Source organism: Erythrolamprus reginae, chromosome 5 (assembly GCF_031021105.1).
Source record: "Erythrolamprus reginae isolate rEryReg1 chromosome 5, rEryReg1.hap1, whole genome shotgun sequence".
Lineage (NCBI taxonomy): Eukaryota > Metazoa > Chordata > Lepidosauria > Squamata > Dipsadidae > Erythrolamprus > Erythrolamprus reginae.
Window position 1 is genome coordinate 27893721 of NC_091954.1, and position 27193 is coordinate 27920913.

Consider the following 27193-nt stretch of genomic DNA (forward strand, 5'->3'; position numbering starts at 1 on the left):
ATAGGGCTATCAAAACCATGTCATAAAAGTATGGATGACTACTTGGATAGTAGCAAAGAGTTTGAATTCTCTAAATCCATGTAAGGAATTACTTAGTGTGTTGCAGTGGCCTAGAGGTGGAGCTCTTGACACACAATCAGGAGGCTGTCAGTTTGATCCTAGGTAGAGACAGATATTTCTTTCTTTGGGCACAATGAGAATACCATATCTACTGAACAAAAACTCTGCCCCGGTGACAGGAAGGGCATCTGGCCATTAAACACTCTCTGCTGCGCCATTCAGTTGCCCAGATTCTGCCCCACAAGGGATTATGGGTTGTTAAAAGATGATGATAATGATGTAATGAGTTACTTGATAGCACTCAAAATCTGGAAGCCATAGTGTAAATCCCTTTTATTCCTAGCACAAAATAAATTCCAGATGTCATGGTTAAATATCAAGCCCCTCCCTATGACACTCCCTATGTTGATGGATTTTTTTTTTCTGCAGCTAGTAGCTATCAGAAGGGGGGAAATCAGAAAATCCAATTGTATGGAAAAAAGAGCACAACACACAAGAAACAAGGCACCACTTTTCATCAACAAGGAAGAATGGAACCCGCAAAGAAGAAAAGGATTGGAAAAAAGGACCATATGTTTTTCTTCCTGTTAGTATACTTTCTATCATTTGGGAACCCCGCCCCTTGCCCAGCAAGGAGCTTTCACCAGTTAGTTGCTTAGGAAGATTATTGGCAGGGTTTTTTACACCCCATGTGGCTTCACTTCTGTAGGTTGTTTTATTAAAGCCATAAATCAATAAAGTGACCCATAAAACCCACACCTTCACCACAAACAAGGCACCATTTTTCACCAACAAGAAAGAATAGAACCCACAAAGAAGAAAGGGATTGGCAATAAGGACCACATGTTTTTCTTTCTGTTAGTATACTTTCTATCATTTGGTGGATGGGTGGGACTGCACTTTAATTGAGTCATGAGCAAAGAAAAAACGAATTTTTCCTTCTATTTCTTTTTTTTTAAAATAAAGTTTTATTGATTTTTTTAAAAATTTATATAAAACAAGCATATAACAGTGCACAGTGCATGTGCCCATCACCTAACAATAACACACACCCCATCACCCCCGCCACCCATATAAGAGGATTCAAAAAAGATTTAATTATTTATCTGTTACTCCTTGGCTCTATCTTGCGTCAAGTATTACTAAAAGAGTGATTGCAATTTATTTTTTGTATTTACATCACAGATTCTACTTAACATATAATCTTTTACCTTATTCCATCGCACCATCAACTTCTCCAATTTATTCTCATCAAAATTGTTTAATCTTATTTCCATAATTTCAAAATGTATGTGGTCCACCATATACCAGTACCAATTTCTTAATGTCCATTTTGTAGAATCTTTCCAACCTAATACCATTACCGCTTGGGCACTTTCCAATGCTGCGGCTTTGATTTCCTTGAATTCTCCTAATTCCCTATATTTAATTAAAATTGCTATTTCTTTTGTAATTATCCAGTTAATGTTTAACATTTTGTTAATTTCGTTCTGCACTACATTCCAAAATTTCTGAATTTCTGCACACTCCCAGACAGGGCCACCATCAGGAATTTTGGGGCCCCATACAGCCTAAGTGTCTGGGGGCCCCCCCTGCCATTTTAAAACTATTTTAAGTCGCCAAGCCACTCCATCCCCCGGGGATCATTTCCCGCTTCACGCCAAGCGAGGCGGTCCCATAGGCCAGTGTTTCCCAACCTTGGCAACTTGAAGATATCTGGACTTCAACTCCCAGAATTCCCCAGCCAGCAAACGCGAGGAGCTGGAAAGGACGAGGGGAGAGAAAAAGCAGGGTACCAGCAGTCAGGCGGGTGTCTTGAGGGGGCACTCCCATCTGGAAAGAAGGGAAGAAAGGGGAGGGCGAGCTATGAAGGAAGGAGGGAGGGAGGAAGGAATGGTAAAAGGGGCGATCAAGAGAGGAATGGGTGAATGAATGGACGGAGGGTGGGAAGGAAGGAAGGAAAGAGGGAAGGGACAGGAACAGAAGAAGGGTGCAAAGGAAGCAAGGAAAGGTGTGAAAGGGGAGAGTAAGAGAGGAAGGAGTGAAAGAAGGGAATGAGGGAGGAAAGAAGGGAGGAAGGAAAAGGAAAGCAAGAAATGGAGGGAGGAAAGGAAGGAAGGAAGGAAAGAAAGAAAGAAAGAAAGGGGGAAGGGACAGGAACAGAGGAAGGAAGCAAGGAAACTTATGAAAGGGGAGAGTAAGAGAGGAAGGACTGAAGGGAGGGAGGGAGGGAAGAAGGTAGGAAGGAGAAAGAAAGAAGAAATAGAAGAAGGGAAGGTAAAAGAGAGAAAGAAAAAGAGCAAGAAAGAAAGCAAGAAAGAGAGAAAGAAAATGAAAGAGAAATAAAAATAGAGAGGGGGAATGAAAGAAATGGGAGGAGGGAAGGAAGGAGAGAAAGAGAAAGAAATAAAGCAAGAGAAAGAAAAAAGAATGAAAGAGCAAGAGAGCAAGAGAGAAAAAGAAAGAAAGAAAGAGAGAAAGAAAGAAAGAGAGAAAGAGAGAAAGAGAGAAAGAAAGGCAACTTCAAAGAAAGGCTCACTGAGCATCTCTCACTCTCTATCTCTTTCTATCCCTCTTTCTTTCTTTCTCTTCCTTTCTCTCTCTCCTCTTCCTTTATCTCCTCTCTCTCTCTCCCTCTCTCTTTCTCTCCCCCTCTCTCTTTCTCTCTCTCCCTCTCTTGCTATCTCTCCCCCCTCTCCCTCTCTCTTTCTCTCCCCCCTCTCCCTCTCTCTTTCTCTCTCTCCCTCTCTTGCTATCTCTCCCCCCTATCCCTCTCTCTTTCTCCCTCTCCCTCTCTTTCTCTCTCTCCCGCCTCTCTCTCTCTCTCTCCCCCTCTTTCTCTCTCTTCTTCTCACTTTCTCTCTCGTTTTCTTTGTCTCTTTTGCTTTCTCTCTCTCTCACTCTTTCTCTCTTGTTTTCTTTCTCACGCTCTTTCTCTCTCTTGTTCTCTCTTTCTTGCTATCTCTTTCTCTCCCCCCTTTCTCTCCCTCTCTCTCACTTTCTCTCTAACTTGCTGTCTGTTGCTCTCACTCACTCTCATTCTCTCTCCGTTCTTCTCAGCGGTGACGCGCGCACGCCCTGCCTGTCTCACCTTTGCCGAGAGCACTTTCGTCCTGGGCTCTCAGCAAGGGGGTTGCAGGACAGGCGGGGCCGGCGAAGGTGATATTCAATGTCGGGGGCGCACGGGCGGTTGCGCATGCTCCCTATCTCCCTGCTAGCCCACTCGGAATATTCAAAATAAGAAAAACCTTCGCCGGCAAAGGCTTTTCTTATTTTGAATATTCCAAGTGGGCTAGCAGGGAGATAGGGAGCGCGCGCAACCGCCCGTGCGCCCCCGACATTGAATATCACCTTCGCCAGCCCCGCCTCTCCTGCAACCCCCTTGCTGAGAGCCCGGGACAAAAGTGCTCTCGGCAAAGGTGAGGCGGGCAGGGCGTGCGTTCCGGGTGCGGGAGGAGCTGCGCTGAAAGGCAGGAGGTGGCGGAGGAGCAGAGGGGGCAGATCGGGCGGGTGGTGGGCAGCGCGGAAAGGCCGAGGGGGCCAGAGGCACCGTGGGGAGGCAGGGGTGGCCGCAGCTCCCTTCCCTTCTGCTGCCGGCACCTCCCCGCCCCCGCCCCCCCACGGGCTGGCAGGGGGATGGGGACTGCGCGCCCATGGAAAAGGGCGCGCGGCTGAGAGAAAGAGAGAGGGGGTAGAGGGGCTTACTACCCGCTGCGGCTGTCGCTGCCGCCGCCATCACCCTCCTACTGTGCGCCACCCTCCTGCTGCCGCTACCCTCCCACCAGCCCCAAAGCTCACCTGCTGCAGCCGCCAGGGAAGATCCAGCCGGGCGGGGCGCTGCAGTTGCTAAGAAGGAAGCTCAGCTTCCTCTTCTCACAACTTTTTGAACAATTAGGGGCCCCGGCCTTCTGGCGCCAAATTTGCAGCTCCTTGCACATGCGCAAAAGGGCCCGGTCTTTTTCTGAGGTGACAGTCTGCGCATGTGCAAGGAGCTGCTGACTGCAGGCCCTCTAATTGGTCAATTTCACCAGGCCCGGTACGGGGCTCCCAGTAATACCCGTCTATCGGCGGCCCTGCTCCCAGAGCATATCTATAAAAATTCCCTTTTCCTGGCACCCATGCCAACATTTACCCTTCTCTTTCCCCTGGAAGTGTGCAATTTGTACTGGTGTATAGTACCATTTATGTAAAATTTTCCTTCTCATCTCTCTAACTCTCATATTTTTAATCTTATATATATTTTCTACTATTTCTTTCATTTCCCCTTCATCTATTAGTAAATCGTCTTGCCAGCATCTTGTCAAACTTTTTGTTACTTCCTCTTCCATCTGCAATAGCATTCTGTATATATTGCCGGCTTGTGCTTTGCTCTCATTTATCTTTTCTCTTATTATTTTTTCTAAGCAATTTTCTTCTCGTAAGAAAGCTTCTTTATTCTCACTTTTATTTAAATATGTACTTATTGCATTAATCTGCAACCATTTCTTTTTAGCAATCCACCATTCCAATCGAGTTCTGCTGACTCTTCCATCTTTCTCATATAATTGTTCAATTCTCGTTATCCCTTTACTATTTAATACTTTAATGATTCTACTTAAATTAACATCATCCCCTATATTCAATACATATAACGTTGATAGCCTGGATACCCTTATTCCACTTTTCCTCTGCCATTTATACCATATTTCTAAACATGCTTTAAAAGGATCACTTAATTTACTGGTTTCTATTCTACTCCAATTTTTAAATAATAATTCTTTGTTGTTTATATTATTGATTTCTTTTTCTAACTCTACCCATTTCTTTTCCCCCCATAACTGTAGTTCCATTAACCTTTCCATTTGAAACGCATTTCTATATAATAATAAGCATGGACTGCCCCAACCTCCCTCTTTCTCTTGTGCAAACTGCCAATGCTTCCTTATTCTGGGTTTTTTATCTCCTTCAATCCAATAACTTAATTTGTTATCCCATTCTCTTAGTTTTGCCTCAGGAAAACTACCCGGTAGAACCTGAAACAAATACATCATTTTTGGTATAATCATCATCTTAAGGGCCCTAATCTTGGCAATTCTTCCTAACTTTTTACCCTTCCAATTTTTTATCTGCTTCTGGATTTTTTTCCATATTAAATTATAATTAGCCGTCACTATTTTTATTGGATTCTTAAACAACCAAATTCCCAAATATTTCATTTTTTTACAACCTAATTTCAATCCTGATATTTTTTGTATCTCGATTTGCTCTTTAGGGCCAGTATTTAAACATATTATCTCTGATTTCTCTATATTAACCTTAAGTCCAGATTGATCTTTAAATTCCTGGAGCAATATCATTATTCTTTTCATCATTTCTATTGGGGTTTCGAACATCACTATAGCATCATCTGCAAACAAATTTAATTTCAATTCAAATTTCCCTATTTGATAACCTCTCCATTCCTTATCATTTCTAATTTTGTTTGCTAAAGTCTCAATTGCTAATGCAAATAACATTGGAGATAGTGGGCAACCCTGCTTAGTTCCATTCTGAATTTTAATCGTTTCTGTTCTGTTACCATTTACTCTGATTTGAGCTATATTATCCTTATATATTGCTTCTATAATTCTACAGAATGAATCTCCCATATTTAAATCTTTACATAATTGAAATAAGTAATCGTGGTTAACTTTATCAAAAGCTTTATAGACATCTAATTTTAGAATACTTAATTTTTTTTTTGGTATTGGTAGCATGGTGTAAAACATTGACCACATTCCTTATTGGTTCATAAATCTTCCTTCCTTTAACAAATCCATATTGATCTTCTCCAATTACTTTCGGTAGAATATTTTCCACCCTGTTTGCCAATATTTTCATAAATATTTTATAATCCTGATTTAATAAGCTGATAGGGCGATAAGAACCTGGGTCAGTTAAATCACGATCTGGTTTTGGGACCGTTATAATTTCTGACATTTTCCACGTCTGTGGAGTTTCAAAAGTCTCCATTACATTGTTAAACAATTTTTCCATATGCGGTAATAATTCATTCATATACATTTTATAATATTCAGCAGTAAAACCATCTGGACCTGGGGCTTTAGCAGGTTTCAACCCTTTAATAACTCTAGATATCTCATCATTTGTAATTTTTGCATTTAGCATTTGTCTATCCTCTTCCTTTAATTTCTTTTTAACCTCTATAGTTTGCGAAGTAACATACTCTTTTTTGTATAAATTCTCATAAAAATCTCTCATTTTTTCCATTTCTAGATTACTACGTTTAATTAGGCCTTCCTTATCTTTTAAAGCAGAGATGTGGGATTTCTCTTTTCTTTTTTTCAAATAATGTACCATTTGCTTCATTGATTTATTGCCCCATCCCCTAATTCTATGTTTTATAATCATCTTCATTTTATTCCATCTTTCTTCGTCAAGTAATTGTAATTTCTTTTTCTTAAGTAATAATAGTGAATTCCATTCTCTATTTCTTGTAATTTTTAAAGTTTCTTGGATTAAATCTATTTCTCTCAATAAATTTTTCCTCTCAGCTTCCCAGGATTTCCTAATAAAAGCTTCTGTACTAATACAATTACCCCTCATAACAGCCTTATGTGTATCCCAGACTATTGTTTGTTTAATCTCGCCTGTTGCATTAGTACAAAAGAATCCATTCAGTTCCCTTTGTAATTTAATTCTATTCTCCTCATTAGCTGAAACCAGAGGGTTGTATCTCCATATCCATTGTTTCCTACAGCTCTCTATCTCAATCACTGCCAGGAGAGGTGCGTGGTCTGATAACCAGATACTTTTCACTTCCGCTTTCTTAAGCTTTGCCTCATCTGTCTTATTAATTAGCATATAATCAATACAGCTAAATTTATTGTGTCTTGCAGAATAAAAGGTGTCTCTGTTTACAATGTCTTCATGTAAATCTGTCATATTGATTTTATTTAAGTGTAACTTTTTCTTTTCCCCCCTCCCTGCTGTTAATTCCAAGTTGAAATCGCCTGCTAAAATCACTATACCTTCCGCAAAATTGTCTAGTTTCCGTTTTACATTTATTATAAATTGTTTTGCGTTTACATTAGGAGCATAAATTACCGCTAAGGTTACTAACTTATTTTTTATTTTCCCCTTAATGAATAACATTCTGCCATCTTTGTCCCTTTTAATATTAATTAATTGAAAGTGCACCCTTCGGTTAAACAAGATGGCAACTCCTCTTGAATTACTTGTCCCTCTCGACTCATAAACTTTCTGCCACTCACTATTTGTAACTAATCTATCTGTTTTTTCCCTTCCTTTATGAGTTTCTGATAAAAGTAAAATATCAATTTTACTGTCCCTAGCCAGCTTCATGATCCTAAAATGCTTTTTCTGTGATGCAAGACCATTTACATTCAACGATAATAACCCTATATCAGAGGTCCCCAACCTTTTTTGCACCAGGGACCGGCTTTAAGCTAGACCAGTTTTCCATGACCCGGGGGGGGGGGGGGCTTTGGTCATATGGGGGGGGGGGGTTATGGAAGGGTGGAGCCAGGGCCGCCATCAGGAATTTTGGGGCCCCATACAGCCTAAGTGTCTGGGGGCCCCCCTCCCCGCCATTTTAAAACTACTTTATTTTGCGACATACCAATTATGTATGAAATTTACCTTCTTTGGGGAGGGGTGAAAGGGGAGAGTAAGAGAGGAAGGAGTGAAAGAAGGGAATGAGGGAGGAAAGAAGGGAGGAAGGAAAAGGAAAGCAAGAAATGGAGGGAGGAAAGGAAGGAAAGAAAGAAAGAAAGAAAGAAAGAAAGAAAGGGGGAAGGGACAGGAACAGAGGAAGGAAGCAAGGAAACTTATGAAAGGGGAGAGTAAGAGAGGAAAGACTGAAGGAAGGGAGGGAGGGAAGAAGGTAGGAAGGAGAAAGAAAAGAAGAAATAGAGGAAGGGAAGGTAAAAGAGAGAAAGAAAAAGAGCAAGAAAGAAAGAAAGAAAGAGAATGAAAGAGAAATAAAAATAGAGAGGGGGAATGAAAGAAATGGAAGGAGGGAAGGAAGGAGAGAAAGCAAGAGAAAGAAAGAAAGCAAGAGAGAGAAAAAAGAATGAAAGAGCAAGAGAGCAAGAGAGCAAAAGAAAGAGAGAAAGAAAGAAAGAAAGAAAGAAAGGCAACTTCAAAGAAAGGCTCACTGAGCATCTCTCACTCTCTTTCTATCCCTCTTTCTTTCTTTCTCTTCCTTTCTATCTCTCCTCTTCCTTTATCTCCTCTCTCTCTCTCCCTCTCTCTTTCTCTCCCCCCTCTCCCTCTCTCTTTCTCTCTCTCCCTCTCTCTCTTTCTCCCCCCTCTCTCCCTCTCTCTTTCTCCCTCTCCCTCTCTTTCTCTCTCTCCCCCTCTCTCCATCTCTCTTTCTCCCTCTCCCTCTCTTTCTCTCTCTCTCCCCCCTCTCCCTCTCTCTTTCTCTCTCCCCCTCTCTTGCTATCTCTTTCTCTCCCCCTCTCTCCCTCTCTCTTTCTCTCTCTCCCTCTCTCCTTCTCTTGCTATCTCTTTCTCCCTCTCCCTCTTTCTCTCTCTCTCCCCCCTCTCTCCCTCTCTCTTTCTCTCTCTCCCTCTCTTGCTATCTCTTTCTCTCCCCCTCTCTCCCTATCTCTTTCTCTCTCTCCCTCTCTTGCTATCTCTTTCTCTCCCCCTCTCTCCCTCTCTCTTTCTCCCTCTCCCTCCACTCACCCATCCCGGGGGTCTTTTTCGGACTTCCCAATCCAAGCCACGCAGCCTTGCGGAGCTCCTGGTGGTCTCTCATCCCCAAATCAGCCAGGTAAACCAGCGAAGGTTGGGGGAATTTCTGCGCAACCCCGGCCACTTTCGGGGTTAAATTCCTCTCCCCGCCCTCTCCGCACCTCCGAAGGGAGCAGGGCAGCGTTGCTGGGCTGGCCAATTCTGGGCAGGGGGCGAATTCCTCCCGGGGGGGGTGGAGGTGTGGATGTGTGCGTGCGCCCGGAAGGCGTCCGAACTTTGCCCGGTGGAGCTCTGCAAACACGAGGCAGGGAGGGAGGGAGGCCGTTGCCCGGCCAGCGGGCACCAAACAGGGCAGGGCTCCATGGGAGGGGAGGGGGCACCTCGCGGCTGGGGGCTGCCTGGCTTTGTGATTTTGGCTGGGGGGGGAGTTAGGAAGGTCCTACTTCTCCCCCCCCAGCCAAAAACTCAAAGCCTATCTGCTGGATACGGGCGATGAGTGGGACAGAGCAGCGCGGAAGCCTCTTGCAGCAGCTGCCACAGCCACCGGCTTCGGCGCCGCTCGTGCCGCTCATCGCCCGTATCCAGCAGATAGGCTTTGAGTTTTTGGCTGGGGGGGAGAAGTAGGACCTTCCTTAGTCCCCCCCCAGCCAAAAATTCAAAGCCTATCTGCTGGATACGGGCGATGAGTGGGACAGAGCGGCGCGGAAGCCTCTTGCAGCAGCTGCCACAGCCACCGGCTTCGGCGCCGCTCGTCCCGCTCATCGCCCGTATCCAGCAGATAGGCTTTGAGTTTTTGGCTGGGGGGGGAGAAGTAGGACCTTCCTAACTCCCCCCCAGCCAAAATCACAAAGCCAGGCAGCCCCCAGCTGCCAAAGGAGCCTCCTGATTCTCCCCGCCCTGCCCGACGCCCCACCCTGTCCTGCATAATGTCCTCTGCCGGGAGGGCAGCGGCGCCGCGGACCGGCTAGAAAACCCCAACGGCCCGGTCCCGGTCCGCGGACCGGCGGTTGGGGACCTCTGCCCTATATCACCCATTTACATAATTTTAAATACATTTCCCCCTCCTGCAAAACAGAGCCTACCGGAAAAATGTTTTTTAGTTACCATGAATCCCCACCCTAGTGCCACTCCCCTAACCCCCCCCAGGGGGAGGCAACGAAAAAAACTTTCGTTATTGAGAGGCACTCTTGGATCTGCGTTCCACCAGAAAGCTCCCCCCTTTCTCCCCATTTTACAACATATGAAAAGATTCCCCCCTCCTTCCCTCCTCTCCCTTTATTAGTTAGCGAAGAAAACCAAGGAAAAAAGTACACAAAAAAAAGATTAATTAGTTGAAAATCATGGTACCATATTAGCAAGTCAGCTCAGTTCAGTTTATTATTTTTTCTTCTGGCGGGTGACCCTTGGCTTGTCCCTCTTCTCTTTCTCTTTCTCTTTTTCCTGGAGAAAGTCCAGTTCCTTTTGGAGTGCTGCGATCTTCTCCGCCCTGCTTTGTTCTGCTACACGGGTCGGTTGGAGCATAAACAGCTCACCCTCAGCTGCTTCTGGCCGGCTTTTCGATGTCTGTGCCTGGGACTCTCCATCCGGATTTAATCCCAACTGATGAAGTAAATTTCTTCCCTCTTCCAACGATCTCGCCTGGAAAGCCTTGGAATCTTTAAAAACAAATATTGTAGCTGGATAACGCCATGAAAATTTAATTCCATTTTCATAAAGTTGGGAGGTCACTTCTCTCATCTGGTTTCTCATCCTGAGGGTCTCAGCAGACAAATCTTTTAAAACGCGTATTGGAATGGCTTTGTAACGTAAGTTTAAAATCTGCTTCAACTCTTTGAATATTTCTGCTGCTCTCCTTTCTGAGGCAAACCTTACGATAATGTCTTTTGAATCCCCTTGATTCCGGGATCCAAAAGCCCAATGAGCTCTTTCAAATTCTTGTAGGTCGCATTTAACCTTGTTTTCATTGAGCCACTGAAGAATTTCTTGAATAAGATGTTTGCTCTCCACAAAGTCTTTAGGAAAACCCCTCAGACGAAGATTAGACCTATGTTGCCTGTCCTCCAAGTTAATGATGCGGAGTTCCTGGCGAGACTTCCCCACCTCCAGTTTCCCAATTCTTTGATCTTGTGTTTTGGTTTGTTCTTTCAAGTCTGCCATTCCAGCCCCTACGACTGATAATTCCTTCTTCATATCTTGGAGCAGCTGTCCCATGTCAGCAAATGCTTTAAGCAACGAATCCATCTTTCCTTCCAACTCCGTAGTAGATGCCATCTTTCCTTTGTTCTCGCTTCTTCACTTACACACTTTAAAAACTATTGCTTGCTTCAACTTTTAACTCCTTCCCATAAGGTTTTCAACAGCCTTGTTCAATTCGCTTCCTCTCGATCCACTTTCACCAAGCTAGAGAGGGTTGTCAGGGGTTAACTTTTACTTTTACTTCTTCATATGAGGGAGCCTTCTCTCGGTGCGTCTATCTAGGGCGACGCATGCGCAGATCCCTGTCTTTTCCTTCTATTTCTTAAAAACCTTCTGGCTATGACTGAAATCCGAGACTCTTATGTGGCTGGAAAACTGTGTACTACAAAAGAGGTATGAAAGATGTGAACTTTGAGATAATGGGATGATGGCTCTGAGTTGGTGTTGGGATAACCTGTGGTTCACTGCATTATAAGTTCAGTCAATATCTTGCTGGGTTCCTGACCTCTGTAGGCATGAATTGTCCTCTTTTCTATTGACAGAGTATCCGTCTTGATAGAACACTCTGTTGATGTTCTTGAGAAATTCTGAAAGCAAGCCACTCTGCCAGTGTAGTTTTGTCTTTGCAGACAGAGTGGTCTACATTTTCAGATCATTTTCCTGCTTTTTGTTTTGCCTGAACACTAACACACACACACACAAAGGGGCGGAGGATGGAAAGGAGAGAGAGAGAGAGGAGAGAGAGGGAGGGAGAGATTTCTGCTGATGTTGGGAATCAGAATGGTTTCAGGCAGCTTTGTTGCACTGTGAATAAGTTAAACACTTTCTTTAAACAGCAATTCTTCTATATAAGATCTATAGATAAGTGTACAAAACCAGACTTACTGGATAAATTCAGGACATAGAAGTGCTACAGAAACACACACACACACACATACACACAAATGAGGTTTCAATTTTGTTTGCACTACATATGACATCAAGTTGTGTTCTCCCATTCGACTAAACCCTTTCTGTAGGAAATCTTTTTTAAAAAATTACACAAATTGAGTCACTTGGTTTTCTAAGAGTCATCCTAAATTTCCATCAAGTTTGCCCTTTCTAAAATGGAAGTACATTGGTACCTCATGATACGACCCCCTCGTCATATGAACTTTTCAAGATACGAACCCAGGGTTCGGAATTTTTTTGCCTCTTCTTACGAACTTTTTTCACCTTACGAACCTGCCGCCGGCCGCTGGGATGCCCCACCTCCAGACTTGAGTTCCTCCCATTTTTTCCCACCCTGTCCTGCCCCATTCTCCCCTCTGGATCTCCATGGGTTTCCCCCGTTTTTCCCCACCCTGTCTTGCACCATTCTCCCCTCTGGATCTCCATGGGTTTCCTCCATTTTTCTCCACTCTGTCCTGCCCCATTCTCCCCTCTGGAACTCCATGGGTTTCCTCCGTTTTTCTCCACCCTTCCTGCCCCATTCTCCCCTCTGGATCTCCATGGGTTTCCTCCGTTTTTCCCCACCCTGTCCTGCCCCATTCTCCCCTCTGGAGCTCCATGGGTTTCCTCCATTTTTCTCCACTCTGTCCTACCCCATTCTCCCCTCTGGATCTCCATGGGTTTCCTCCGTTTTTCTCCACTCTGTCCTGCCCCATTCTCCCCTCTGGATCTCCATGGGTTTCCTCCGTTTTTCTCCACTCTGTCCTGCCCCATTCTCCCCTCTGGATCTCCATGGGTTTCCTCCATTTTTCTCCACTCTGTCCTGCCCCATTCTCCCCTCTGGAACTCCATGGGTTTCCTCCGTTTTTCTCCACCCTGTCCTGCCCCATTGTCCCCTCTGGATCTCCATGGGTTTCCTCCGTTTTTCCCCACCCTGTCCTGCCCCATTCTCCCCTCTGGATCTCCATGGGTTTCCTCCATTTTTCTCCACCCTGTCTTGCACCATTCTCCCCTCTGGATCTCCATGGGTTTCCTCCATTTTTCTCCACCCTGTCCTGCCCCATTCTCCCCTCTGGATCTCCATGGGTTTCCTCCATTTTTCTCCACTCTGTCCTGCCCCATTCTCCCCTCTGGATCTCCATGGGTTTTCTCCGTTTTTCTCCACTCTGTCCTGTCCCATTCTCCCCTCTGGAGCTCCATGGGTTTCCCTCCCCCCACTCCGTTCGCCTCAGCTTCATCTGCCGGCAGCTTTTTTTTTTTAAGCCTTAATGTTTTGGTTTTTCCTAATCAGCTTGCACGCATTATTGGCTTTTCCATTGATTCCTATGGGAAACATTGTTTCATCTTACAGACTTTTCACCTTACGAACCTCGTCCTGGAACCAATTAAGTTCATAAGATGAGGTATTACTGTACTGAAATTTCCCATAATCAGTCTTGCTAAAGTGTAGAACTAAGAATTTTAGCCAAAGTTGATTAGGTCAGCTTCATTTCAACAATCTTCAAGAAACAATGTTCATATTCATCACTTCTTCTCTTCCTTACTTTCAATGATTTGGTTCTAAATATACATCCCAGTCCATAATAGTGCATTTCAATCTAATGCAAAATTAGATATTGTATGTGACTTCCAAAATGATAACCATGACCATTCTTAAATGTCCAATTACACTCTACAAGAATTAATATTTTCAGTCATTGATATGTTGTTCCCTAAGCAGAAAGTAAATCACCTAAAGAAAGCTGGTTCTGCATTAACAAAATTACAATCTGAGCTTTAAAAGACATTACCACATCATCCACAGATTTAGTCTTTATCCTGCTTATGCAGTATTCAAATAGTGAAGAACTAGGCTTTTTTAAAGCTTTTTTAATTGAGTTCTGCAAACATGATCATAAAGCTTCAAGTGTACTTTAAAAAAAAACAGTTTCTTCTTTCTTTTTTATATTTAATATTCAGACAATAGCTTCATATTACCAAATATGACCAAATCTGTCAATAGCAAATGAAATATTTTTTTAAAAGATTTTCACTGTTTCTAATACAGTACATGCATCTTTCAGTTTGCTATAGCTTTTTGTTAATGTGGCATTAATTTAGGAGAAAAGCTAAAAGCTTTCTCAGTAGTAATTCCTGGAATATCTGGAGTTGAATTAAAACAATAGTCCCAAAAGGTGTTTCTTATTAAAGCACATTTCATTTTAAAGACTAGAATTAGCAAGTTTTTTTAAAAAAGTCACTGTCATTAGCAGAAAACCTGGCAAATCGAAAGGCTTCTAATTAATCCCAGTTTGTTCTCATAATGGAAGTTTCCATCTCAGTAGGTTTTCACCCAATCAAACATTTATAATAAATATATAGTCTCAGATGTACAATTTTAAAGTTTAGCACCATTTACAAGGCTGCTATTAAATATGAGAGAGTTCAGCTTCAAAAAGGTGAATACAGTGGTACCTCGAGATACGAGTTTAATTCGTTCCGGACCTGGGCTCTTAAGTCGAGCAGCTCTTATCTCGAACGACTTTTCCCCATAGGAATTAATGTAAATCATTTTAATTGGTTCCAGCCCTCAAAAAACTCACAAAGTTAGTCTAAATTATGCAGAAAGACATGTTTTTAATGAAGAAATGTACATGTACATATAAATGAATAATGAAGTTTCTTTCACTTAACTTGTAAACTTTCTTAAACTTTTAAATTTACATATGTTCAACTTCTCTGCCACCCAATCCTGTAGGACAGAGGTCCCCAACCCTTTTTGCACCAGGGACCGGCTTTAAGCGATCAAGAGAGGAATGGGTGAATGAATGGACGGAGGGTGGGAAGGAAGGAAGGAAAGAGGGAAGGGACAGGAACAGAGGAAGGAAGCAAGGAAACTTATGAAAGGGGAGAGTAAGAGAGGAATGAGTGAAGGGAGGGAAGAAGGTGGGAAGGAGAAAGAAAAGAAGAAATAGAGGAAGGGAAGGTAAAAGAGAAAGAAAAAGAGCAAGAAAGAAAGAAAGAAAGAAAGGGGGAAGGGACAGGAACAGAGGAAGGAAGCAAGGAAACTTATGAAAGGGGAGAGTAAGAGAGGAATGAGTGAAAGGAGGGAGGGAGGGAAGAAGGTGGGAAGGAGAAAGAAAAGAAGAAATAGAGGAAGGGAAGGTAAAAGAGAGAAAGAAAAAGAGCAAGAAAGAAAGCTGCAAGCACCCCCCCGAGCCCTCCAGGCCGGCTGCAACCTTTTAAAACACGCGCGCCGCTTCGCAGCTGTCTCCTGAAGCCGAACGCGGAAGTTAGCGTTTGGCTTCAGGAGACAGCTCCTTGGCGCTTGTATCTCGAATTTGGGCTTGTAAGTAGAACAAAAATATCTCTCCCCTCCCAGCTCTTATCTCGAGTTGCTCTTAAGTAGAGCAGCTCTTATGTCGGGGTTCCACTGTAGTTATGATTGGAAACTTATTTGCACACAATCTGCTATTTAAATTGGGCCGAGAAGTTAGAAGTATGTGCTGCAATCCTACAATGACATAGATGGAAGTAAGTCCCAATGGATTACGCATGCATCACAGATAGCTGTATGAGAGCTCTGATATGAGAAATTGAAAAAAGTGGAAAAAATCCCCCAAAACATCATAAATCTTCCTTGAAGATAAGCAGAGTTGTATAGCAATTACAGAAGTTCAAAGAGAATCTAAGATTTGCTGCTCTAAGGGAAGATGGACCTTCTTTCGCTATCATACTCTGAGTACAATAAATCTTAACAAAGGGGGAAAATGGCAGGAGGAGGAGATCCTAGCCTCTGAAAAATTGAAAAGAAATTAGATAAATTACTTCAAATTGTTGAATGCTTTGAACAAAGATTTCAACAAGTGGAGCAGGTGCTTGAAAACCTCTCCCAAGATATTAAAATAGTTAAAAAAGGAGCAGATGAGTCAGCTGGATTTGTTATATATTATGTTATTATTGTTGTGAGCCGCCCCGAATCTACGGAGAGGGGCGGCATACAAAACTAATAAATTGAATTGAATTGAATTGGAAAAATTCAGAAATTAGAGCAACAAGTTAAAAGCCAAGCCAAGGATTTTAAGCAATACAATTATAGGCATATCAATCTGGAGGATCGTCAAAGGAGAAGAAATTTATGTTTGCATGGTTTTAGACCAGATTTTGCTCCAGGCGTGAAATTAGCTGAAGCACTTTTTGATTGGATGAAAAGAAATGGCGTTCAAATTGTTTTTGATGACATAGAACGTGTTCATTGGGGCGTTTCACATAGAATCCTGGAGAGGCAAAGATACATTGTTATGGCCTTGGCCAGTGAGAAGAAAGCTGAAATGATTTACAAGTATTTGAAAAGTTGTGCTGGTGGAAACGAGATAAGTCTTCAGAGATCTCTCCTAGGAAACTTTGAAAGACAGAGCTGCTTTACACCCAATCTCAAGCCGTTTATATCAAAGTGGAGTAAAGTTTACCTGGGCTTTCCCTGCTGCTATTTTGGTCTTCCAGGAAAATAAGATGTTCAAAGCACGATCATTGGAGGAGGGGAAGGTACTATTGAACCAACTGGGTATTGAGTTCGGAGAAAGCGGAGCAGATGGAGAGCCACAAGGAGCAGAAGGAGAAGATTATTCCAGCAGTCGTGGTACCCCAGATGAGAAGGAAAGGCAAAGAGAGGAGCAGTTGAAGGAGTTGCTGGGGGTGATGGAGGCTATTAGAAGGGAGCAGAAGAGAAAACCAAGAGCCCAGTGCAAGAGGAAAGCAAAGAAGTGAAGAGTTGAAACTGACTCTATTGCCTCCTTTTGGAGATGTTTCCGGAAATTATCGTTAATTTTTATTCTCTTTGGGGAGGAGATGGGAAAAAAGTAAAATAAGGTATTATACAATGGTTAAATAAAGGAGAGTGGGAGGGTTTTTTTTCCCAAATACAGTGGTATCTCGTCTTACGAACTTAATTCGTTCTGTGACCAGGTTTGTAAGTAGAAAAGTTCGTAAGATGAAACAATATTTCCCATAGGAATCAACGTAAAAGGGAATAATGCATGCAAATCAATTAGTAAAATCCAAAACTTTAACGCTTAAAAAAAAATAGCGGCGACCGGAGGAAGTGGTGGGCGAGAGGTTACTTTGGAAGCGAGATCATGTGGAGAATGTAACAGCAGGCAAGGGACATTTTGGAAGAGATAATGTAACTTGCTGCTTGCTCCTACAGTCTGTGCTCGAACTCTCTTCACTATGCCCCTGGCTTGCTACTACGTTCTGTGCCCGAATTCTCTTCAATATGCCTCTGGCTTGCTGCTATGTTCTGTGCCCAAAATCTCTTCAATATGCCCCTGGCTTGCTGCTATGTTCTGTGCCCGAATTCTCTTCAATATACCCCTGGTTTGCTGCTACGCTCGGTGCCTGACTTCTCTTCAACATGCCCCTGGCTTGCTGCTATGTTCTGTGCCCGAACTCTCTTCAATATGCTCCTGGCTTGCTGCTACGTTCAGTGCCCGAACTCTCTTCCAAAATGTTCCACACCCGCTGCTAACTTCGCCACTCGTGCTCTCTCTTCTCCAATGCTTTGGCGCTTTGCCATGAAGGTAGCAGAAGGGATGTGGGGGTGGAGACCCTGCATGGCGAAGCCTGGCTCCTGTTCCCTTGTGATCATCAGAGCCTACAAACTTAAAAGTGCTTGTTTTGGCTGCTGCACACCCTTTGAAGAACTTGCCTCCCGAATGATGCCTTAGCCGAGGTGAACGAGTCAAGTTTGTAATGTCATATGAATGTCGATGGTGCCGACCAAGTAGCCACATGGCAAATGTCCTTGAGGGACGCCTGTGTGGTCCACGTGGCAGAGGTGGCTGCACTTCGGGTAGAGTGGGCCGTAATCCCAGTTGGTGGAAGCTTCCACTATACAGCTCTGAAGCCAGCGGCTAAGTGTCTGTGACGATACTTGCAGCCCATCTTAGATTGAGAAAAGGAGACAAACAAGGCCTTGGATTTCCTAAATGGTTTAGTCCATCTAATATAAATTTTTAACGCCCTCCGGGCATCCACCTTGTGCCACCTAAGTTCTTATGTGTGGCTTCCATGCATGCAAAAGGTCTTGCCTTCTATGGAATAAGATATTAACCTTTGGAATGAATGCCGGATCCAGACATAGGATGACTCTGTCTGGGTGGAAAATGCAAAGGTCTGGGCGCACTGAAAGCGCTGACAATTCAGGCACCCGGCGAGCTGAAGTTATTGCCACGAGGAACGCTGTCTAATTGTTAGGAAGCAGAAATAAATTGTCTGCAGAGGTTCGAATGGTGGCCCCGTGAGTGCTTGCAGAACAAGTGAGAGGTCCCAAGTGGGAAAATGATGAACCAGGGGGGATTGTTGTTGGAGGCTCCCCGAAGAAAATCTCTAACCCACGGGTGGTGATTTAGTGAACAGCCATCCTTCGCTTTCAGAATCATCGAAAGAGCCGCCACCTGCCTTTTCAAGGTGTTTGGGGCCAAGCCTTTTTCAAGTCCAGATTGAAGAAATTCCAGGACTGGAATCACAAAAGAGCCTTGGGGGTTAATATGACATTCTGTACAGAAGTTACAGAAGTTAGACCACGTTGTTTGGTAAATTCTCATCGTAAAGTTGATGACTTCTCAATCTATCCCCTTCAAGTGCCAGACTGTTAGACTGAGGTTCTGGGTGGAGAACAAACCCTTGGCTCAGGGAGACCAGGTGATCCGGAATCCTCCATGGAGGAGAGATTGAGAACTGCACGAGGTTGGAGAACCAAGAGTGGCATGGCCAGTGTGGCGCTACTAGCAGTACTTCTGCTTGCTCCAACAGGATCTTGTCCACGACCCTTGGGATAAGGCATGTCGGGGGAAAGGCATACAGTAGACCTCGGGGCCATGGTGAGTGCAAGGCATTGGTCCCTTCCACCCCTGGTGACAGGAAGTAAAACCTCAGAAGTTGAGCATTGAGGTGGGTTGCAAATTAAATCCACCTTCGGGTTGGGCTATCTTCTGGAAAATTTCCGGATCCAGCCGCCATTCCGCCGGATCCAATGTTGCCCTGCTCAACCAGTCCACCTGGACATTGGATGTCCCAGCAATGTGTTCCACCGACAGGGATGCAAGATGAGTTTCAGCCCATTTGAACAAGGAGGCCATCTCTTGCATGAGTCTGCGCGACTTCATACTCCTTGGTGATTCAAGTGGGCCCTGGTCGCGACGTTGTCCATGAGTACCAGGACGTGTCTGCCTTCTATCATTGGTGCAAATGTCTGTAGGGTGAGGAAAACTGCCCTGTATTCTAAGAAGTTGATGTTGACTGGGATTAAATCCGCTGGGGACCAAAGTTCCTGAGCCATCTGAGAGCCCACATGTGCCCCCCCCCCAGCCTGTCAGGCTGGCGTCTGTTGTGAGTATGACATGGTCCTGGTCTCGGAATGAGTACTCTCGATATAGGGCTGGAGATGTCCACCATCGCAGGGAGTTTCGAACTTCCCGACCTAAGAAAACCAGCTTGTGTGAGTGGCTGATCCTTGCTCTCTGGAAGGGCAGTAAGAAGCACTGGAGGGCTTGAATATGATGGCAGACCCATAGTACAATGTCTATACACAAGACTAAGGTCCTGAGCAGTTTGGAGAGAAAGGAAAGAGGTACTCAGTGCTGGTGTTGTAAGCTGGATACCATCTGCAGAATGTTGGATTGTCTCTCTGGAGAGAGGGAAACAGTACCTGAATCTGTGTCTATGATTGAGCTCAGGTGTAAAAGGCTGGTGGTGGGAGACAGCTGGCTCTTGGTAGATTGATGGTGAAGCAGTGCTTCTGTAGCGCCTGTATGGTGCGCTGGAGGTCTTCTTTTGCCTTCGTTGGGGACCTGGAGAATATAATTATATCGTCTAGGTAGGCCATCAAGCATATGGATTGGGAATAAAGACTGGCTGTCAGGACGTCCAGCAGTTTTGTGAATGTCCGTGGGGTGGAGGAGAGGCCTAAGGGCATCATCCTGTACTGAGAATGCACTCCCTCTAGACAGAAGCGGAGAAACTTCCGATGTGCCGGGTGGATCGGGACATGGAGGTAATCCTCCTTCAGGTATATTGATGTAAGGAAATCTCGGGATTGAATTAAAGCTAAAATGGACTGGAGGGAGTGCATCTTGAACCTTCTGTGGCGTATAAAGATGTTTAATTGCTTCAGGCTCAAGATTAGTCTGCAACCTCCCGATGCCTTGGGGACAAGAAAGACTATTAAATAAAATCCTGTGCCTTCTAGATGGTGTGGCACCCTCTTGATAGCATGAATGTCCAAGAGATGGGTAATTTCCTGATTCAGAAGTTCCCGTTTCTGGGGGTCTAGAGGCACTGGGCACCACAGAAATCGGTTGGATGGAGTCTAAACAAATGCCAACTGCAGGTCTTGCGACACTGTGGCCAGAGCCCATTCATCTGAGGATGTAGTCTCCCAGGAGGCACTGAAATACTGAAGTTTGCCTCCTATAGGGAGTACTTTGGGAGAGTCACTTGTTGCGTTTGAAGCCCCTTTTGTTGGAACCCTTGAAGGGACACCTTGATTGTTGATAGTTCCTAGATCTGTCTTGGAAACCGGATCTATCACCTGTGAAGGCAGACTGGTTGTACTGACCCTGGGAGTACGAACTCGGTGGCTGGGTCACACCCAAAGAAGACTCCCAACGAAAGGGCTGTCCCCGGAAATAAGGGGCAGCACGACACTCTTGTTGTTTGTAAGCCTTGGGGAGAACCTTTGGTTTGTCTTTGTCCTCTATGAGGACGGATTCCAACGCCTCCCCCAAAAGCTTGGAGCCTTGAAAAGGAGTGGAAGCCATGTGCCATTTTGACTTAGTGCCCACCTGCCAATTACGGAGCCACAGGAGGCATCGTGAGGACAATGTGGCTGCCATGTTTCTGGAACAAAATTTTGCTGCATGCAGGTTGGCGTCAGCGGAAAATTCTGCAGCAGCCATTAGTTTATTCAGGTCTTGTCTTAAGCGGGCATTCTCAGGCCCCTGCCTTGCCTGCATCTCTTGGATCCACATGATCGACACCCTGTTGAAGCAGGACGCCGCCGAAGCTGCACTTAGACTCCAGCTGGACATCTGATGTGTTTTTCGCAACATTTCCACCTTCCTGTCATCCAGCTTAAGACTGTCAGCTGTCTCAGACGGTACCAGGGCATTGGATACTAGAGTTGCCATAGGCTTGTTGATGGGTGAGAACTGTAGCAGTGCTTCCATCTTGTCATCGAAGGTATAGAACTTCCTTTTCATTGTAGAGGGCCCCTGAGCTACTGCTGGATGCTGCCATGCCTGTTTTATATTTTCCAAGAAAATCTTGGATGATGGAATGTGATCCAATTCCTTGGCAGGTTCTTTGAACAGGGTTGCCGATGGCCTGGGCATCTCTGCCATGTCAGAGGGCTTGGTGGAGCCTGGCAGGTCTATAATCTGCTTCGCTTTATGTAGCAGTATTCTGAAAAGTGACGGTCTAAACAGACCTGTTAGGGATGGTTGTTCCAGTACTGTCTCATCTTCAGATAAGTCATTGTCCCAGTCACTGCCATCATCCATCAAGGCCAGTTCCTCAGCCAGGGACCCAATTCCTGATGGGGGCGGTGATGGTACTGACCACAGGACCCTAGGTTGAGCTTGGTGGGAGGGTTGATAGTTGTACTGCTGCACTTCTGCCGCCATGCCCTGGGAGTATGCATTCACTATAATGTCCTGTAATGATGGGGACAGGCCCTGCCAGGTGTCAGATTGAGCCCGAAACCCTGCAGCAGTAGGAGTAAATGTGGCTGAAGGAGCATGCATGCCCGGTGGTAAATAGGCGGCCAGGTGTATGGGCTGGCTTGAAGGCCCCTGTCTCTCAGGTCTAAACCCAGGTGGGGGCACAGCCGGAGGTGGCAAGAGTGGCCCTTGGCATTCAGGTGACCATTCTCTCTCTGTGGTCAGTCCAACAGGTTCGGCCCAGATTTGTGGAGAGGATGGGCCCAGGAATTTTGTCACCTCTTGGAAGGGTGGTACAGATGAGACTGAACCCATAGTAGCCGAGGTGTCAGGGTATAAGGCCGCCTCAAATTGTTGCTCCAAGGCTTTTATCTTTCTCTCTGCCTTCTTGAAAAAAAGGAGGCCTGAGAAGTCTTGGCTTTGGATTTACTGTTGTGGACCTTCTCTTTGGGCTTGGAGACCACGGGGGAGGGAGCAGCCTTATTCCCTACGTCATCCTGATCCGCAATAGTACTAAAGAGCCGGCACAAAAGACAGATTAAGCCAAGGCGCTCTGTTTAAAGGCTGGTAGCTCCCAGTACAATGTGTTTCAATGCAAACTGTAGTTAAAATGGGGGATCAGGCCAAATGGAGAAGCGCAGGCGTGTCAATGTCCCCAGTGCTTTTCGTGCCGAACAGCTGATGAAGACTGCCAGCTGCCGCCTTTTTAGGCTCAAAATGGCGGGCACGCTTGTTTCCTGTCTGGGAAGCGCTGTCTCTGCATTCCCAGTGCTGCTCCGCCTGCCCACAAAATGGCGGGCACGATCACCGTATCGGCTAGGCAGCACTGTCTCTGTTTTGTGCTGCCGGCTCTGATCCACTGACTCCTGCTTCACTAATCACCTGGAAAGCAGTCTTTGTTCTGCGGGGCTTCCTGGATCGGCGATGGAATGCCGATCTTGTCGGAACGAAAGGTGGCGCCGGCAGATGGCTGAAATCAGTCAAGAAGCACTTTGTTTCTGTGGCGATTCCCCGGGTCGGCGATAGAAGCGCTGATCCTGGCCGAAAAACAAACATGGCCTCCCAACAAGTAGCTGAGAAGTGCTGACTTGTGTGGTTTCTTCAAAGGCAATCCCAGCCTCCCAGTGGGGGGGCGGACCCCCCCACTTTAGGCTGACAGCCAGGTTTGATCATGGAGGCCAGTAACCAAGGCCTGCAACATCCTCTTCCAGGGCAGTTCTCTCTGGGAGAAGTGGCCCTATGAGGGGAAGTGTAGAGGGTAATACTTGAAAAAACAAAGGTAAAGGTTATTACAACAAATAAGAAATAACATACTACACAAACCCAATCTGGATTTTAATTGGAGAGAAACTCATTAAGTCCCTACACTTAAACTGAGCTCCTGGGGCAGCTAGGGGGTGGTACCACATTAATATGCTCATTTAAACTCAATCCCTACCAATAAGACTTGAGAACTACCCATGTTAGACTCTCCTTCCAGTGCAGTGGAGAATGACAATGGAACAAAAAATATTGAGCTGGGGGAAGAAATCAATGCAACAAATGGCAAGAAAATTGAAGAAGAGGAAAGAAAAATCATGTATATTAGCACCGAGACACCCTAGTGGAGAGGTTAGATATGGTAAAGAGCAGCTTGAGAAGATAATGAGAAAATATTATGAGGATTTGAATAAAGAGGAGCAGGTAAATATAGGAGTCCTTAATGTTAGGAAAATAGTAAGTGAAGAAGATAAACAAATATTGAATACCGAAATTACACAAGATGAAATTGCTAGAGTAAATAAAGGGTTAAAACAAGCCAAAGCACCAGGCCCAGATGTGTTTAAAGGAGAATTTTATAAAACGTATATGAATGAATTTTTGCTGCATTTGGGGAAATTGTTTAAATATATTGTGAACTCATGATATCCCGCAGACATGGAAGATTTCAGAGATTATTACCATCCTGAAGATTGATTGAGATGTAAGAGAGTCAGCGTCCTACCATCCTATTAGTTTGGCAAATCAAGATTATAAAATATTTATGAAGATATTGGCAAATAGACTTGAAAATATCTTACCAAAAATAATTGGAGAGGATCAATATGGGTTTGTGAAGGGTAGGAAGATAAGCAAACCAATTAGAAATGTAATAAATGTGATGCACCATTCTACTGTTACTAAAAGGAAATTGGGAATTTTGAAATTAGATGTTTATAAAGCTTTTGATATAGTTAACCACAGTTATTTATATAAATTATGTAAGGAATTAAATATGGGGAACAAATTTTGCAGAATTATAAAAGAGATTTAGAAAGGGAATGAAGCATATATAAGGGTGAACGGACAAAGAACGTAGAGAATTAAAATTCAAAATGGTACCAAGCAGGGATGCCATTTATCTCCAATGTTATTTATAATAGCAATAGAGACGTTAGCTAATAAGATAAGACAAGATAACACTTGGGTAGGATATAAAAAAGGGGAATTAGAAATGAAATTAAATCTATTTGCAGATGATGCGATTATACTGACCCAGACCCTGATAGAGATGATTAAAGATATAAGAAATATTTTGCAAGAGTTTAAACAGGATTTGGGATTGTCAGTCAATATGGAAAAATCAGAGATTATGTGTTTAAATACAGGTCCGAGAGAGCAGATAGAAATTAGGAAAGAACCAGGGTTGAAGTTAGGACTAAAGAAAATTAAATACTTGGGAATTTGGTAATTGAGAAATCCAGCTAAAATCAAGGAGGTGAATTATAGACAAATATGGAGGAAAATGTTGAAACAGCTGAGGAGCTGGAAAGAGAAAAAGCTAAGGGGAATGGCTAAAATAAGAGCATTAAAATGATGATAGTTCCCAAGATTATCTACCTGTTTCAGGTATTACCAGGGGGTTTATTAGCATCAAAGTTTAAGGAGTGGGATAAAAAACTTAATTATTGGGTTGAAGAAGATAAGAGACCGAGAGTAAGGAAAAAGTGGTTGATAGCTAATGAACAAGAGGGTGGATGGAGAATTCCCTGTTTGGAGTTGTATAGAGAAGCATTTCAAATTGAAAGATTAATGGAGTTGCAATTACTGTACTTGAAAATAAATGGGTGAAATTGGAAAAAGAGATAAATGGAATGAAGAATAGAGAATTAATTTTTATAAGGTGGAATAGGAGTGATCTAGATAAATTAATAGGTCCCATTAACGGGACTATGGAAATCTGGGGAAAATGACAGGGGAAAATAGGATTATATAAATCAAAACTGTCATCGTTATATGTAATAAATAATGAAAAAATCTAAATAGGGTTATAGGAGAGTTGAAGGGAAAAGGGATAACTAAGATAGAACAGTTATATGAGAAGGATGGGAGGCCAAGTAGAAATCGTATAGAATGGTGGTTGGGTAAGGGAAGATGGTTACAAATAAATGCCATATGTAAATATCTGAATGAAAGGGAGAATAAAAAAGCACTATTTAGGGAGGAGAAAGAGTTGGAGAAAATAATAAGAGAAAAAAAGTGAGGGTACCAAGGTGCAAGCAAGTAATATATATATATAAGATGTTAGTGCAGTCAGATGGGGAAGTGATCCAAGGATTGACTAAATGGTGGCAGAGTGAAATACAAGTAGATGTGCAAGAGATGAAAAATATAGTGGAGAATATAAGGAAAACTAAAAATACAAGGGTTAGGGAAATGAGAAGGAAAATATTACATAAGTGGTATTACACGTTCAACTTGCATATTTTCAGCAGAATGTTAAAAGTATCTGTTGGCATGGGTATCAAGATAAAGGAGTGCTCATGCATATGCTTTAGGAATGCCCGGTAGCACAGAACTTTTGGCAAAAAGTGCAAGAGGATATTAATAGGATGTTAAATATACACAAAGGAAATGGCAGTATTTGTTAAAAGTAATGCGATGGGAGAATTTAGAGAAATAAAACAAGCAGTGATAGAAAGCGCTCAGGCGGTAATAGTCTTGGGCTGGAAGGATGCAACAAAATGGACAATGCAAAATTGGTACTGGTACATGGTGGACCATATTCGGATGAATTCGGTTAATGAAACTGATTTGCAACAACTGATGGGACGATGGGACAAGGTAAGACAATATATGGTGAGTAGAATCTGAGACCAAGCTAGAAGGAATAAATTGGAATCACTTATAATATGTAAACAGATATTTTGCTCTTGAGTTAAAATGGTATATACAAGAAACACCCCCGATCTGGTGGTGGGGTGTAACTGTTTGTCTGGTAGAGGGCACTACTCACAGAGCACCTGTTTTATGTTGTGTGTGTGTGTTTATATATTTAAAAAATCAATAAAAAAATTAATTAAAGAAAAAGAAGTAAGTCCCAATGGTACTTTATTTTGTGAATCTGAATAAGCTTGTATGGAAAACAGAGGTGAAAATAGATATGTTTTGAAGACCAATAATAAAGATATGTCATTGATTCAAAGAGTTAGCAAGTCTGTCAATCATTTATATATTACTACATTGCAATTATTATAAGGCAAAGTAAAATTATTTTAATGTAGATTATTCTGATTTGTAGCTCTTAATTATGTGGGTAGATAGGCCTAACTTAGTCATGACCATGAAAATTTATTTATTTATTTTATTTTACTTATTTATTCAATTTTTTAAAGCCGCCCTTCTTCTTAGACTCAGGGCAGCTTACAACTTGTTAGCAATAGCACTTTTTAACAGATCCATCATATTGCCCCCACAATCCAGGTCCTCATTTTACCCACCTCAGAAGGATGGAAGGTTAAGTCAACCTTGAGCCGGTGATGATATTTGATCTGGCAGTCAACTTTAGGGGCCTGCATTACTACACTCTACCCACTGCACCACCTTGGCGGAGTGGGTAGAGTGCTTTATCCCTATAGACATTTTCATCAGTAAACTGATATATAAGTATATTTGTCCATTTTGTATAGCTGGTTTGGTGTAGTTGGTTAAGTTAGGGATGTCAATCTAGTGTCATCATGGCATTGTCATGTGATGTATTGGAACTTTCACCCACTTTTAACCAGGCATGGGTGTGGCCAGTGTGTGACGCATCCAGACTGTGGCCCACGAGTTTGACAATCCTGGGTTAAGGCATCAGGCTAGAAACTGTAAGACTGTGAATTCTAGTGCTGCCTTGAGCAGAAAGCCAACTGGGTAATCTTAGGCCAGTCACTTTCTCTCAGCCCTAGCAAGCAGGCAAGAGCAAAACACTTATGGGGAAAAAAAACCCTTGCAAGAAAACTGCAGGAACTTATCCAGGCAGTCTCCAAGAATTAGCTACTATTGAATCCAAGAGAGAGAGAGAGTGAGAGGAGGGAAAGCAGATTAACTAAAATCAATTTGTTCATTCATTGCCATTAAAAAGGGAAAAAAAATAACTTACATTTCAGAAAGATTAAATACATGTTGGGGGTCTCCATTTTGTATGAGGTATTTTATAGGGTCGCCTTCTCGATCAGTTGCCTTAAAACAACAAGAACAACAACACAAAGAAGTGGCATATTAGACCTGGTTTCTTTTTATTAGTACTGTACTTTTTTAAAGTCGAATAGTGATGGACAGCAGATTTGAAATGCTAATTAGCTCATAACAGTTTAATATTTGAC

The 27193-nt window shown here is 43.5% G+C and overlaps 1 protein-coding gene across 4 annotated transcripts in view; it reads right to left on the bottom strand.

Annotated features, from left to right (window-relative positions):
- PCDH15 (protocadherin related 15) overlaps positions 1-27193 on the bottom strand; it is a 1574801-nt gene that overhangs the window by 285294 nt on the left and 1262314 nt on the right. For all 4 annotated transcript variants that reach the window (XM_070752283.1, XM_070752284.1, XM_070752286.1 and 1 more), the window contains one exon: positions 26971-27050. In XM_070752283.1, coding sequence (XP_070608384.1) covers positions 26971-27050 — 80 coding nt within the window. The remainder of the gene's footprint in view (positions 1-26970; positions 27051-27193) is intronic.